Raw genomic sequence first — 16,042 nt, 5'->3', positions numbered from 1 at the left:
ATAGAACCTCCAGAGTTTTAGCTCAGCTATTCCATCTTGAGATTCCAGGTTCCTCTTCATTTTTTTATGCCAAGCGACTTCCCTAACTTTCCTGCAAGCTCAGCTCTGCGTCTAAAAGGATCTTACATTTTCTCTAGTATTTTCACTTTACAATGAGAGAGTTTCTGGTTGTTTAGACTGAAATGTTACCAGAAACTAAAGGTCTTCAGTATTTCTGCAGTATTTCTCAGAGGGAGAATTTCAAATTTAAGAGGCATGAACATTTTTAACGTATCTTGTACAGTAACATTTGATAGATAATACACAATGTGGAAAGCAGTTTGACCTTGGAAAATCTTATGAGTATAACTCAAGAGCACAACGATGAACACGGACAGCTTTGAAATAAGTTCTTGGCTCCTTGGTTAATTCAATCTGTCACCTTATTTCTCTTTCATATTAAGCATCTTTTTATCAAAACTTTTTTTCAAGAAGCAAAAAAAGTGAGTGGCAAAGTGTGAAGCTGACTCTTAGATTTGTATTTCTGGTACTTTTCCCCTTTAACAGAACATCTGTCTCTTCATGAACTTTGGAAATATAAATCCAAAATGCCTGAACAGGAATGCTCATGGAATTCTGATGAACAAGAGTTTTCTGAAAAGCTTGTCCCCAGATTCTTACTTCTGCAAGGTGAGGACCTACTATATATAAATTCTATGTTCACAACACTCACAACTATATATAAGGCTGGATGGTGAAAACAGAGGAAGACACTACATAGGCATAGGGCAGGAGTGAATTAGTGCACAAGCTGTTATTTTTAGTGGCTACCTCTCCTAGTCCTTAAACTGTCACTGAAGAGTAGCTTTGAACAAGCTGCAAACCCCTGAAAGGTCATAACCCAGGAGAGGAGAGACTCTAGGAACGTGCACCAGGGAAGATGCAGATGGATAAACAAGCCATAAAGTGAGCCATATTTTCTCTTTTCCAGCATTCACTGAAGAGTTGACCTCAGGCTATTACCCTGTGAAAGTGGAATTTTAAAAGAGCCAACCCCAAACAAACCTGTACTAATTCCTGGGTGACTGGCTTTCCCCATGGCTAATGAAACCCAGGAGGGTCCCAAAGTGAGGTGTGACAATTTGAGAGGCAGAGTGAAGATCACAGAAGTGAGAAACCTATCACCTTGCTTTTCCCATCCTGAGGAGCATACGGGCCAGACTCAGCATGCCTGAAGTTCTCGTGGCCTGGACAGAGGTCCCACTGCCTAAGAGCTGCACGGGGATGGACACCCAGCTCTGCAACACCCTATCCTCTAGCTGGCCCAGCTCAGCTTCTCAAAGGTGCCTTAGCTGAGGAGGGCTTTCAGATGTGACAGCCCCTGCCCATGTCATTTCTGAGGAACCAGGTGAATGCATTCAAATGGAAGGAGGTGATGAGAACAAGAAATGGTGTAAGTGGGTGTTCTGACCTGCAGGTTGGCTGGCTGTGGGATCATGACTCTGGCCTCCGTCACAGGAGTAGGGTTAGAGCTTACAAGTTCTCATCTATCTGATAGAGGTAAATGGGATGGTGTTGGAGCAGCTGGATCTCTAGGAGGTTGGGAGGAAGGCTGGATCTCTAGGAACTGAGATATCAGGGTGTTATCTGCCTCAAATCTGCTTCTTATCAATCTCCGGATACTCCCTTGGGTGGTGGAATCAGGCTCTGCCATACTCCTCAGAAGGTGTCCAAAGAGTCAGAGTTAAGTCACTCACCAGACAGAGATAAGAGGTGGGCTTCCTTTGCACTCATTTTTCCTTTCTTACTTGTCAAAATCTAGAGCCTCAACCACACATGAAATGATTTATGTATGAAATGATTATGTCTTAAGGCTCTGTGGAGCCACAGGTAGGAAAATAGCCTGGGTCCTTGAAACACTGTGTGGAGGAGTGTGCTTGCCAACCCCAGACACTAATTTTGGCTTGTATTTATATGAGCAAAAAAATAGCCCATCACCTCATGTTAGGAAAGTTTACTGTACTTTAATTAATAAATTATCTTTCTTAGACTTCTTTGCATGGTACTCCTAGATAAATTCTGCTCTTTTCTGGATGCCATATCTTCCTTTAGTTTGGATGTATTTACATTTGAAGATTAGTCGAATAATTTTTAAAGAAAGATTACTGAGGAAATAAACTTTCTGGACTTTTTATACAAAAAAGTCCCTATTTTGGCCTCTCTTAATTAGGTAGATTTTTCTAGATATAGAATTTTAAATTTAAAGCTATTTTCCCTCTGAATTTGAAGGCATCGCTTCATTGTCTTTTTGTGTCCAGTAATGCTAATGAGACTTTATGATAGAAAAAGTGTCAGGGGATTCAAGCAATACATGGGTAAAAGACCAATGCAAATAGCCAATCCACACACAAACAAGAATGAATCACTAGTAAATGGGAATCAGACACTAATGAGAACCCATTTTCTTCTATCAGATTGACAAAGATTATAAAAATGGTAATACTCAGCATGGGCACAGATTGGAAAAATGAGTACTTGTATACACTGCTGATGGGTCTGAAACTGGAACAAAATTTCTGGAGGACACATTTATTTTTTTATTTTATTTTTATTTTTTGAGAGAGAGAAAGCGCGCGCACGCGCGCGCACGCACTGGGGGCGGGGTTAAGCAGAGGAGTAGAAGGGGAGAGAGAATCCCCAAACAGGCTTCACTCCCAGCGCAGAGCCTGATGCAGGGCTGATCCCATGACCCTGAGATCATGACTTGAGCCAAAATTAAGAGTGGGAACCCCAACTGACTGAGCCACCCAGGGCCCCTGGAGGACACATTTATAATACTCAGAAATAAAATCTATTACTTTTACCTTTGTAGCTGAGATTGTTTTTTTTTCATGCTGGAAACTTTTTAGTTCTTCTATCTTTGGGGTAGCAAAGTTTCATAAAGATGCGTTTAGGTGAAAAGCTATTTTTATTTATAAGCTCAGCACATACTGGGCCATTTCCACCTTCTGTTTTGTTTCAGCCTCAGGGAAACAGTTCTTTTATTTCTTTGATTTTTTCCCCCTCTACCTTCAGTTTTCCTGATTTTTTCTTTCTCAAGTTATTATTAGATGGATATTGGTCCTCCCGTATGGATCTATTATAGCTTTTAAATTTTCTCTTATGTCTTTTTTTGTCCTTTGCTTTATATTCTTTTTTCCCTTTAAAAAAAATTTTTTTTTAGGGACGCCTGGGTGGCTCAGTCAGTTAAGCGTCTGCCTTTGGCTCAGGTCATGATCGCAGGGTCCTGGGATCGACGCATGCATCAGGCTCCTTGCTCAGTGGGGAGTCTGCTTTTCCCTCTGCCTGCTGCTCCCCGTTTGTGTTCACATTCTCTCTCTCTGACAAATAAATAAATAAAATCCTTAAAAAAATTTTTTTTAAAGTAATCTCCATGCTCAAGGGGCTCAAACTCAGCACCCTATCCAGATTTGCATGCTCTACCAGCTGAATCAGCCAGGCACCCCTGTCCTTTCCTTTATATACTGAGATCTTAAAAAGTTTTCTTCTTTGCTTTCTTTTGGTTTATTTTCACCAAACATTTAAATATTAAATTTTTAAATTTTTATGAACTCCAGTTCCTTTTCATATCAACCTATCTTGTTTTGTGCATGTGATATCTTCATATAATTAGGTTGACCAACAAGGATAATAATTAGAATATTTAAAAAGTTCTCTTTCCCACAATTGTCTGTTTCTGTCACTGAATGTTTTTCTCTGTTTTCATGTTGGTCACTCATTTTGGCGTTGCTGATTTTCCTCAAATATATCTGGTAATCCCTGATCTTCTAATCTTATTCACAACTGAGGTCTATGTTGATTAATTTGAGTAGCTGGCATGTTTCTTCTTTACTTGGCTTTTATAAATAAAAGATAGTATAAAGAGTTAAAAATGTAATTTTAAAAACAATGTTATCTTATTAGAAATGGACTCACTTTAATAAAATATTTTAATTTTTCTGTATAATATGCTGGTATTATAGACTATTGATAGGGCATAGATTTATCTATATAGGAAATCTATACATTTGGTTGATCCCACTTAAAGTTGTCTCATTAATAAAATATCTTACAAATATATATTTTGAAGTTTTATCTAAGAATTTTTTGAGTTAAAAATCTCTTCATAGAAGACATGTATCATATGACCTCACCGATATGAGGAATTCTTAATTTCAGGAAACAAACTGAGGGTTGCTGGAGTGGTGGGGGTGGGAGGGATGGGGTGGCTGGGTGATAGACATTGGGGAGGGTATGTGCTACGGTGAGCGCTGTGAATTGTGCAAGACTGTTGAATCACAGATCTGTACCTCTGAAACAAATAATACATTATATGTTAAAAAAAAAAACAAGAAGAAGAAGAAGATAGCAGGAGGGGAAGAATGAAGGGGGGGGAAATTGGAGGGGGAGATGAACCATGAGAGACTATGGACTCTGAGAAACAAACTGAGGGTTCTAGAGGGCAGGGGGTGGGAGGATGGGTTAGCCTGGTGATGGGTATTAAAGAGGGCACGTTCTGCATGGAGCACTGGGTGTTATATGCAAACAATGAATCATGGAACACTACATCAAAAACTAATGATGTAATGTATGTTGATTAACATAACATAATAAAAAATTTTTTAAAAATCTCTTCATAGATATATAGTTGAAAATGTTTTAGGGAAATTGAATAATATTTTTTAATATCAACACACTATTTTACACATATAGGAAAACCTATTGTATCATAGATATCTATAATTTGTGACCATGATGTATTGATGCCTTATGTGGGCAGAGATGTTTTTGTTTATTTTTTATTTTTATTATTATTTATTTTATTTTATTTTTTTAAAGATTTTATTTATTTATTTGAGAGTGAGAGAGACAGAGACAGAACATGATCAGTGGGGGAGGAGGCAGAGGGAGAGGAAGAAGCAGACTCCTTGCTAAGCAAAGAGCCTGATGTGGGGCTCCATCCCAAGACCCTGAGATTATGACCTGAGTTGAAGGAAGACACTTAACCAACTGAACCACCTAGGCATCCCTTCATTTTTTATTTTTTAAGATTTTATTTTTTTTTAAGTAATCTCTACACCCAATGTGGGACTCGAACTTAACAACCCCGAGATCAAGAGTCGCATGTTCTACTGATTGAGCCGGCCAGGTGCCCCTGGGCAGAGATGTTTTTAAAAAGACTGGCATAAAGTATATGAAACTGGTATGGACACTATTAAGATAGTTGCATGACTTAACTATAATTATTTACAAAATAGACACATTATGGGGAAATCATGTATTGTTGACAAAAGAGATTATTTTTCTTTTTAAAAACACTCCTAAACTGATTGGCTGCATCAGCCTGGTGAAAAATTTTCACTCAAAGGATGTCAAGATCTTTTTCTATGATCTCACATTGCTACCCATTCATTTTTCACACATGGAGCCTTGTTCCTGCTGGGGCTCACAGTCATTTTGTAGGCTACATTCATCTCATCACAGTGAAGCCATTACACTTCTTTCGGTCTTCCTTACAGATTTGTTCCATGCATGCTTAAAATCTGGGAAAAACATACTCAGGCGCTGGAGAAACAAAAAAGCAGCAATTTCCTTGCCTTATTCCTTGGCCGGTGATGAAGTAGAGAGCATGATGTGGTGATTGGAGCCAGACTTAACCCTGGCCATGGGCATTGCAGCTGACCTAAACCTAATTAAGAAAGATCCTGAATAAACTTGGGTGAGAGCCAAAATCACTAGCCTCTTCAATCAATATTTTTGATATAAAAATCAGCATCTGGGCTGAGTAAAAGGGAGCAGTGTTTCATGCCACAGCAAAAAAAAAAAAAAAAAAAATCCCCTCTTGCTTCTACCTTGACCTCCTGATGTTGGATATTTGACTGATTTGTATCTGTGATAATTTTCAGAGCAGTTGACTTACAAATGTCAAGTTCTGCCCTAAGCCCTGTCACAAGCATCAGCCATTTCCAAACAGGTAAGTGGGGCTCACTTGTTCTCTTATTCCTGTTTGATTACCCTGCTGATATATAAAGTTTAGCTGAAATAACTTTGTAATAAATTTGACTGGAAAAGGAATGTAGCATTCTCAGAAAAATAAAGCAAGGCCTTGTTGGAGCTTTGGAAGTCCTCTTCACATACTGCTAATCCCCTGACAACTTCAACAGACTGGCCTTCCAAGATGAGTCTACTCTTAATCTCTACGAGGGTGTCCAGAGGATAATGTATTTCAGAGTTCTTAGTGGAGTGTCTGGCGCATGATAAGTGTCCAAAAAAATGATTGACTTGCTATCTTTCAAGACACCACATACCTACTTTAGAAATAATTCCTAGTCCTGATCCCGGAAATTCGCAGGCAGGGTATGAGATAGAGAATGAAAAGATTAATATTTGACTCATGTCCATGCCTTTGTTATCCTAAAGACTACTTTTAATGAAGTTGAGACCAATTAAGGGACAGTTGAAGACATCTCTACCTTTTAGAGAGATTCAGTGAAATATTCCCTAATGAAATCATATGATTTCTGGGGCTTGCTTCAAAGTAACCTGTGAGTGGGGGAAATAGATGAAAAAGACTAGCCGTGAACTGATAATGTTTGAAGCTAGGTGATAGGTGCAAATGGGTTCATTATACTATTCTCTCTCTCTTACTCTATGTTTACAGTTTTCCATTTTAAAACTTTTTTAAAGGAGATGGATTAGAAATAATTATTTTTAAGTTGATGGACTGCTGTCAGTTCAGAGCCGAGTCCCTCCCCAAGAAGTGCCTTTAGCTGAATGGAATTGTCTTGGCCAAGGTAATGCCCTCCCCTACACCTCTACCTTGGTAACTTGTATCTAGTGATTAGTTGATGGCAGAAAGGACATAGAAGCCTAACTCCCTTGCTTCACTTTGAGATAATTTAAAGGGCCATCCTGTTGCATACCTCCCCACGGGAATGACTAAGGCCTTTCTATGGTGAAATTGTAGTTAGGCTTCTCCCTTTTCCAATCCTGTCTCCTCGCTCCATCCTAGATATTGTTGCATTGTATGTGGTCTCAGTGTTATGCTGGTAAAGGTTTAACAGATGGCTCTCCAGATCCTGAATTTGTAGTGTTTGCCAATTTTCATGGTGTAAATACTCTCAGCATGGCCAATTTCAAGCTACGAAGGTGATGTCACAGTTCAAGCCAGTGCCAGCCACCCTTGCCCATTTTCCTTAATGAAATTCTTAAATGCAAATCTCTATCTGAGTCTCTATTTAGGGTAATCCAAACTAACAAAGAACCATAAGAATCATCAATTATTTTTTCTATTGTCTATTTTGATGATTTGTCTATTAAAGAAACTAGTATTTCACAGGCAGAATGAAATGAAATTGTTACCTCAAATGTTTCAGTGAAACACACACACACACACACCCCCTACAATACTGTAAGACAATGTCCCATAATAATTGCTTTGAAACATTTAAAATACAGACGCCTTTTAATTTCCAAAGATTACACAGCTGCTTAAGGTGTTCTGAGAAAACAGACTTCAAATATGTTGCTCATATGGAGACCAGGAAAAATGGCCAAGAAATCACCAGAGAAGTTCAAAATATAAATTTTGTTATTATTGCCATAAATCCAAGAGAATTAAGGTTTCCTCATCAAAAATTTTAAGTCAGAGTAAGCCACTTACAATATTTGCTATCTCTGAAGAAAATACAGAGGAGTATTGCACGTGTGAAGAACTGTTAAGACTTTCACCCTATTGGAGAGCTGTTGTTGGAATAAATAATCAGAGGCAGATTATTCTTAATATCCAATTTTGTAGAAAGAGAAGGTACCTGGAAAATGGGAACAAAATGTCCTGCTGAGGAGAAAAGTTTGGAATAATTCACTCTACTTTAGTAGTATAAGCACCTTAATTATCAACAAAGAATGAGGACAAAGTTTCTGTTATGTTATTAGAGACAACTGATCTATGCAAACAAAAGCTCCAACAATGGTTCTCAAATTAGGGCATGGATTAGAAGCCCCTGAGGAGGCTGGCTAAATGTAAGTTCCTGGGCTCTTCCGATTCAGTGGAAGTCTGGCTGGGGGCCCAGGGACCTGCATTTTAATAAGCTTCTAGTAAATTCTGAAGCCCATGGAGTCTGTCAAACCAAAACATGCTGAAAGGCAATGTAGCCAAACATCCACGGTAACATAGTTCCATAATAGGATTAGGGATGTGTCTATGCCATTTCCCTGTTAAGCAAATGTATCCCCCCTACGAATATCAGTCTGGATCCTTTATGTTCTGTTTCACTGAAGACCACATCTTTTAAAACATCTTCCATCTATCTATCAACCAGTCAGATTCTCACCTCTGTACCTTTATACTCTTGCTTGCTCTGTAAAGGAAGTGGAAAGTGTGTGTGTGTGTGTGTGCACATGCGCATGCATGGGAGGGTTGGGGCACATAACAGAGTTTTGTTAGAAAATTCTCTTTCTCAACAGAACCAACCAAAGGGACATTTTAGGCTGTGGTATAGTTATTGAGACTCAACAATCCCTATCGATTTGAAATCGTGCTTTTATGAACCTAGCGGTAGATGTTTTCTTATAAAAATTAAAAATTCTCATAATCACTCTTAACCAACCTCATTCTATCTATGACATATACTCCTATATTACCAGCCCTATTGGATCTGGATCCCTCCTAATGTTCTCAGGAAGCATAGAATTTGGTTTATACTTGTTCTCGTAAGTGTATTCAGTGTGGACCCTCTGACAGAGATAGTTTTTTATTTTCTTTAAAAAATCTTGTCCGTGAGAATGTAATAAATTGTCTTAGGACTCTGGAATCTTGATGAAGCAGGAGTAATGTCCCCCTTGCTCCCCAGGCCAGGTGGATAAATAATTATTTTCCTATCATGAGTTAGACTCGGGATCCTCCATAAAAGTAATAAAGATAGACGAATATTCCTGCTCACAAAGACACCCTAAAACCCAAAGGGTGGGTGTGAAGATGTGTATGAAGATCATGGACATCTAGAAAGGAGGGGATGTTTACTGCTTGCTGTACCTCAGTAAGGGCCTCTTCGTCTGCTGTTCCTTTTATAGGACTGAAGACATTTATGCATTTTGGACAATTAACTGGAATCAATTTCACTTAAATGCACATTTTCAAGAGAAAAGGCCTTCTTGGGGACATGTAGACCACATACATTTTCTCTGCATGAGTAATGGGGCACCAATGCATTGGGGGGAGTTGTAATTTAGTTATCAAAATTAGTCACTGGATGGGGCAACTGCATTGTCAGAACTCATTTCCTCTCCTCTTTTGCTGATAGTGATCCTTACAAATGTGTGTGAGAAATTTTATCGTTGTGATCACTTTTAAATTGATATACCTGGTAGCGGTTTTACTTTTCCCATAAAAAGCTTTCCATCTTTTAATCTGTTGTGAGCACCCGGCACGTTGCTCTCTCGAACACCAGTGCTCCTGGCTGGGTTTCTATCTCACTGCACAGCATGAAAGCTTGAGTCCGTTTGTGTCACAAGTCAAACCTCTCTTGAAGTGATTTGTTTATACTGTCATTTGATGGAGTGGAATGTTCTGTAACTCATTCGAACTATTACAGAAGCTTTGCTAAAAGGTCACCACTGCTCTTTAGAGTTTCCAAATCTGGGAACCATCTGGGAGCTTGTTAAAGATAAAGTTTTCCACTGGCTTTTTCCATACCAACTAGAACCAATTAGCAAAAAGGTACTATTCCAGATAAGTTTGTGTTCACATTTAGAAAGAGAGAGAGACAGGCAGTCAGACAGAACAGAGGCAGAGAGATAGAGAGAGACAGAGAGAACTCAAGGAAATTACAGTTCGTTGCTCAATAGCGTACAAGCCCACTTTACACCAAAATCGGATTACATGTGCCAGCAGACGGTAAGGACTATTTAATAGGCCTGAACAGGGGTGTCAGTCTTAAAAAAGTTAAATAGAATTTGCTTTTTAATGTCGTTTTTGAATTAATACATTCAAGTATAGTCTTGAGAGCCAACTCTAAAGGAAACTGCATCTCACCAATTACCCAAATTTTAATAGGAAAATGACAACTCATTCCTTAAAGTAATAAGGGTTATGTATGCAAGCTAAACATTCACTCCACATGGCACCAACAGCCTTCCAGTTGTTATAACATTACAGTTTGAGTCTAGGCCTACAATTGGCTTGTGTTTGCTTTCTGCCCCCTTCCTTATGAAACAAAAGTCTTGACTTTTCCAAACCTCAAAAGCTCAGCTGTAAAACTGTAGGAGACCAGGAAGAGGAAAAGGAAAGTTTCCTTCAAAGATGTCTGGAGTTACTGGCTGGCCAGTCCCTCTCTCTCCCTCCAAACATTAACTATGGCTTTTGACACTTGTCCTTGGAAAAAGTCCAAATGTGGCAAATGGTAGAAGCAACATTTCTTTACCCTCCTGCCTGGAGCTCCCCATGATACAGATGAGTTCTAGCTGGGCCATTCATGGGTGAAACAAGGTCAGCTACTGCCCACCACCTTTGCTCACGTCTGCGGATGAAATAAGTACACACATAGGGAGATCTACTGAATTAAAAATCAAAGCCCTCTCCTTTGGTTGGAATGCCTGAAAGAGTCTGGACCAAAGAGTCTGCACAGTAGCAGCTAAAACACAGGCTCATTGCCATTAAAAATGTTCTAGGAAGTGTGTGTGTGTGTGTGTGTGTGTGTGTGTGTGTGTGTGTGTGTATTTGTAGCAGGATACTTGGGAGAGGAGAAAGTTAAAATCTGGAACCATATTTTTTGTCTCTGCAGTCCCGAGCTGGAGATATTAAAAACACAACCTTTCCTTCAGTTCAATTAAGCTGGTTTGGAAACCAAAATTGTCCTTAGAAAGGGGGAAGAAATCCATTTATATTCCTTTTGAGGCAAAACGGGGGTCTTTCGAGCAAAGTCTTTAGGTGCAATTCAGGACCAGGAAACTTAATCTTCCAGTTCAAAGCTTGTCTCGTCGTAGAGTTCGGGGCGTGTTGACTTCCTGTGCCGAGAGTATTTCAGTTGCAGAAGATCACCCATTTCATCCAGGTTTTCCAAAACCTGCAAAGAGATTGCATTCCATCAGTTATTCTTTAAACTCCTAAGCCCCGCAGAGATACAATCTTCTTTTGCCAACTTCTTTGATTTTAAAGAAAAGGAGAAAGATCCAAATCATTAAGGTGTGGCTTATAAACCAGCCCTAGAGGAATGTTAGATTCTAATTAATTTTATTTCATATTCTTTAATAGTCTACCCCACATTATGAGTATTTAATTTGTTTTTGGGGTGTGAGGAGAGGAATAAAAGCATCTGACCAATGCTTACCCTTTCAGACTTTATTTTAAAGTTTAATGACATATATATAACCTTGTGGAAGAAAGAGGTAAGGTTGCAAATTACATTTGGGTTTATGTACAGCATAATGACACAGCAAATAACCTGGCCAGGGGTAAAATGGAACATTGCAGGAGCTGGTTAGTGTCCTCTTCTCTCTCCCATACTGCCCCACCCGCAGCTTTTAAACACTCATCTCTATGTTCCATGGAATCACAGGACTTAAAACCACAAAGGACAGAGAACTCATCTGTTTCAGTTCTCTCAATTCAGGCAGATAAATGTATCCCCAATTTTCCAAAGAAACAATGGAGATGCAGAATAGACAAGATGTAATTTTCCCATCTAGTGTATCACTAATCTTATGGTACTGGGCATGCCTTTTTAGCTTTTTTAGGCCTGTCTTGACCTGTCAAATGAGGCAGACGATATTAGGATCTAATGATTTGAAAAAGGTGAGGATGTTTGTTAATTCTGGAATGAATGACTAGTGGAGCTTATGGGCTTTCCTCTTCGGGAAGTCTTTCAAACTGGCATCAAGTTCGATATCCACCAACATATGAAGAGTCATTTATTTCTGGGTGGTAGCATTATGGGTGGTTAAAATGTTCTTTTTACTTCAATGTACTTCCTAAATTTTTACATCAAATCTAAGCACTAAGACAAAGTAACAAAAGTTATATTTGAAATGACATCAAACCAAGATAGTGTCTATTGCTCTTGGCTGAAGTGGGGATGGAGTAGCTCAGAGTGGGGCATCTGCACACTTGGGGGAGATGAGAGACAATTCATGGAAAGTGTGGGAGAACATAGGATTTCTAGTTATTTTAATCTCAGTCTTTTTAACTTCCATTTTTGTGTCTGCTATAAAATGTACATAATATATTGGCAGTGCATAAATAACTTATAAGTGGATTTATGTTGAAGCCCACCGATCAGATGAGCACACCTGGACTCAAAAAAGGTAGGCATGAATTACAGAAGCATCTTAGTAAGAGGGAACTGGGAAGGGCTTCTTCCATTTTACCCCTGGCCAGGTTGATTTGCTGTGTCATTTAGACTTCTGCTCTAGATGACTCTAAGGAAGCAGGGACCAGTCTGGGTTGATGCTGTTTTGAGCGGGAGAAGTTCAGTGATTGGCTCTATGCAGAATTCTTATGTGGCAGGTGGGATGACTAAGGTGAGGTCATTGGTAAAGGAGAAGCCATCACTCATGTTAGAAGAAGGAAATTCTAAGCCATTTTGTGTTTGTAGAGTGACCTCATCTCTGCTTTGTTCCAAACATGGTCATAGAAGGGGCTTATTTAGTATGTATTTTCTGTGAGTGTTATATTCATTTAACTACCTCAATGTCCGGGCTGTTCAAAGGTCATTTTTCACTTTCCCTTATGTGCATATTAAGGAATATGCTCACAATATTTTTTATTGATATAGGTGCCTGATTTCAAAAGTTTAGAGGCATCTGTCTAGATGATGTCTCAGTGCTCCTTCCAAACCAGGTATTCAACAGGAATTAAGAACTTTCGAAGAGAATCCCAAGGTCTGATGTCTCCAGAATTAGGTATCCATGAATACCTCAATGCTGTTGGGGGTCACAAAAAATACAAATCACCCACTGCTGTCCACCCATTCCTCTCATCTCTGGGAGCATGCTCCCCGGTCATGTCCTTTCCTCACCCATGCCTACTGCCTCTCTCTCATTACTTTTTCCTCTCTTAATGTGTAAACATGCTCAAGTCTTTCAAGGGATTTATAAACCTTTTTTTTTTCTTGCTTTTGTAGTGAAACTTGGCTTTTTCTATTTAAAAGAAACAATTTGTTAAAATTAATTACTAGAAATACATACTCATTTTGGAGAACCTGGACAACATAAAAAGCTCTAAAGAACAATAACAACGAAGTTCACCCATCATCTCAAAACCTAGAGTTAGCTCAATTATTAGTGTGTCATGCAAGAAATTGTTATTATGTATGCACTCTGTAGTGGACACTGGTTTAAGTCCTAAGAATGTCATGGTGAAGCAGAAGGACATGGACACTGTGTGTGTGTAATTTATTATTTGAGCTCAAAGTATTCACTTTTTTATTCTTTATAGAACTGTCTCCTAGTGTCTGTATATATACATACATATGTATACATACATAATATACATGCACACATAACAATCCATAATACATGTTATATGTGCATGTTATATGCACATATATACATAATTCATTCCCATCTTCATATAGAATAACTCATTCATATATAATGAATGACTTCATATAATCCCATATATAATTCCTACCTTCATGTTCCACAGTTGTCTATATTTCTTTTCCAAGATGAATTTATTCTGTCTGGTATTATCACTAGTTGCTTATTTATTAGTATCTCCTCTTAGAGTTTTTGCTCCAGGGTTTTGCACAATAGTAGACACTCAACGTGTTTGCTAAATTGCTTTGACACTAGGAGACAGTTCCATCGACCCCAAACTGATTGAGATGGCTTAGTTTTCTGCTCTCGCTCATTCACATAAAGATCAAAACAAAAGGACAGTGAAATGTGGTTATGAAATCATTAAAAGCCAGTGTGGGTCTGGATGATATGATGGACCTGTCTTTGTCATTGCTTTGCCAACATGTTGCTTAGTTGTGTCATATTTTCTTATGAGGGGTTTGGTGGCTCTGAAAAGTGTCAGGTTGCAGGCGGTTCATGCTGAAATAGCATGTCAGATTAGCTTTTGCATTTAAGATCAAGTAAATGGCACAACATGTGGCTACTCAGCCAGTCTTTTTTATGAAACCAAAATACTGCCTTGAGTCAAATCTTCACTAAACTCATTTTTCTTTTCTATCCCCTGAGTTGATCACATTGTTGGGCATTGTTGGCATACCCGTTTTTTTGCAGTGAGTTTTATGAGTGTTGGTTTTCTAAACCATCAAGAGAAATTTAGAGACCCTCAAGCAAGCTCAATAAAAGAATGTGCCCACAATGCAAGGTGCCAGCACTGATGGTTCTGTTGCCCTGTGGGGTACTCACCGTGTCTAGCATCTCCCGGGTATGTGCTGCTGAAACACAAAACCGAGCCCGAGCTTCTGCGAGGGGAGTAGCTGGAAATCCAACGACCACCACCCCAATTTTTCTGTTTAATAGATGCCTTGCAAAAGCCCTATGGGAAGGGTAAAAGAGAAGGTTAGCTGAGAGGTGACAAAATTACATGGCAAGAAAAGGAATATGGCTAATTGACATTTCTTATAACAATAAATAGAAGATGATTGAAATTACTAAACTTCTGTTACATGCAATTGACAAGGAAATGAGGCAAGAGGGGGAAATGAGGCAAGAGGGACGCAGGGAAAGAAATGGGTACACAGAGAGGCTGGTTGGTAGATGCAGCCTATAGTATGTAGGTCATAACTACAAAGCTTTCTGACACAGGGTGTAAACTTTCTCAGCTGTGATTCCTTCCCATTATCTGCTTCTAGACACTTTCTTTTTCAAGCTAATCTCAGTAACGATTCTAGAATATCGATCTCTAAAAAGTCTGTAGATTTTTTTGTGCTAAGACCCAAAGTCAGACAAAAAAGCATGTGCCCCTAACTGAATCTTTCCCCACTTTGTGCTCTGTTGTTCTCTGCAGGAAACCTTGCTTACTAAATGTCTCTGCCCACAAGCAAGGTAAATGCCTCAGATCTGTTCTCAGCATTAAGAGGATTCTGGTGTCCTTTTTTTAGGCTGGAAGCTGACAGCACCACAGAAACCTTCCAGTCGTAACTCAGGAAGAATTCTTGAACTAGACGTGGAGAGCTAGCTTGTTCGTTTATTCATTCTTCTTGCCATGGAGCTGTCTGCCTTTTTGGTTGCCTCATGCAGAATGCATGCTATCAAATGAAGTGATGGAGATTGCAAGATCTACTGAACACACAACCTCTCTGGCCCTGTGGCCCAGGAAAGGCAAGATTCGCCTTTGATTTGGATAAGGAAGATTAACAAGGAGATGAAGCTTTCTGAGAAAGCTTGAAAAACAGAGGCTGTTATTTCTCTTTCTTGCTCACCCTATGGAAGGCTGCCCATGGAACTACACAGGATGAGAGCTCATAATTATCTGAGAAACAAGGCAAGTGCTTTTATTGCTAGAATACAAGCCACCTGACCCATGATCTCAGGCTAGTTTTCAGGACTCCCCAAAGACCATTTTCACTGTCTGCATGTTTCTCTTTGTACCAGAGGAAGCGAGTTTTGCCAAAGAATGTAGAGCAAAATATATGACTGTTGATTCATTAGGCTAATCTGAGGCCTCCCTGGAGCACTTTTGGGCTTAAAATTTACACTACTAAACCTGGCCTCCTTCAGTTAGTGTCTGGTTGTCCTGAACATTTTATACAACGAGGCTCTGGGTTTCTACTCCCCAAAACAAATGAGAGCCAGTGTGAGCTGACAGAAGCTAGACTACGTGGATAATAATAATAAAACGTTAGCACTGTGTATGTGCAGCATCACTGCATCCTGTATCCCACCATCCTACAAGTGTATGACGAGACCCATGGAAGGAAAATGTAAACTCTGCACCAGAGAGTAAATACAATATATTCTTGATTATTCAAGTGAATGTTTTATGGGTGAAATCACATGATTTGGACATCGTAGAAGATTCCTGTGGTAGGGTTGCAATGAAACTTTGCTCAAAAGGATACCTGGCTGG

General features: G+C 39.2%; 1 protein-coding gene and 1 long non-coding RNA gene across 2 annotated transcripts in view; one reads left to right on the top strand and one right to left on the bottom strand.

The window, feature by feature from the left end:
• LOC145723841 (uncharacterized) overlaps positions 1-4,010 on the top strand; it is a 40,187-nt gene extending 36,177 nt beyond the window's left edge. The window contains exon 5 of the long non-coding RNA XR_014149168.1: positions 547-4,010. This is a non-coding gene — a long non-coding RNA (uncharacterized LOC145723841). The remainder of the gene's footprint in view (positions 1-546) is intronic.
• Positions 4,011-7,464: 3,454 nt separating this feature from the next.
• Positions 7,465-16,042, bottom strand: part of SPTLC3 (serine palmitoyltransferase long chain base subunit 3) — a 64,539-nt gene continuing 55,961 nt past the window's right edge. The window contains exons 7-8 of the mRNA XM_081832291.1: positions 14,380-14,509; positions 7,465-11,081 (exon numbers count right to left, since the gene is read on the bottom strand). Of these exons, the coding sequence (XP_081688417.1) occupies positions 10,968-11,081; positions 14,380-14,509 (244 nt within the window). The 3' untranslated portion in view covers positions 7,465-10,967. The remainder of the gene's footprint in view (positions 11,082-14,379; positions 14,510-16,042) is intronic.

This window comes from Leptonychotes weddellii, chromosome 10, assembly GCF_054177405.1.
Source record: "Leptonychotes weddellii isolate Sample4059 chromosome 10, ASM5417740v2, whole genome shotgun sequence".
Classification (NCBI taxonomy): Eukaryota; Metazoa; Chordata; class Mammalia; order Carnivora; family Phocidae; genus Leptonychotes; species Leptonychotes weddellii.
Note: the sequence above shows the minus strand (reverse complement) of the source record. Positions and strands in the feature narration are given on the sequence as shown.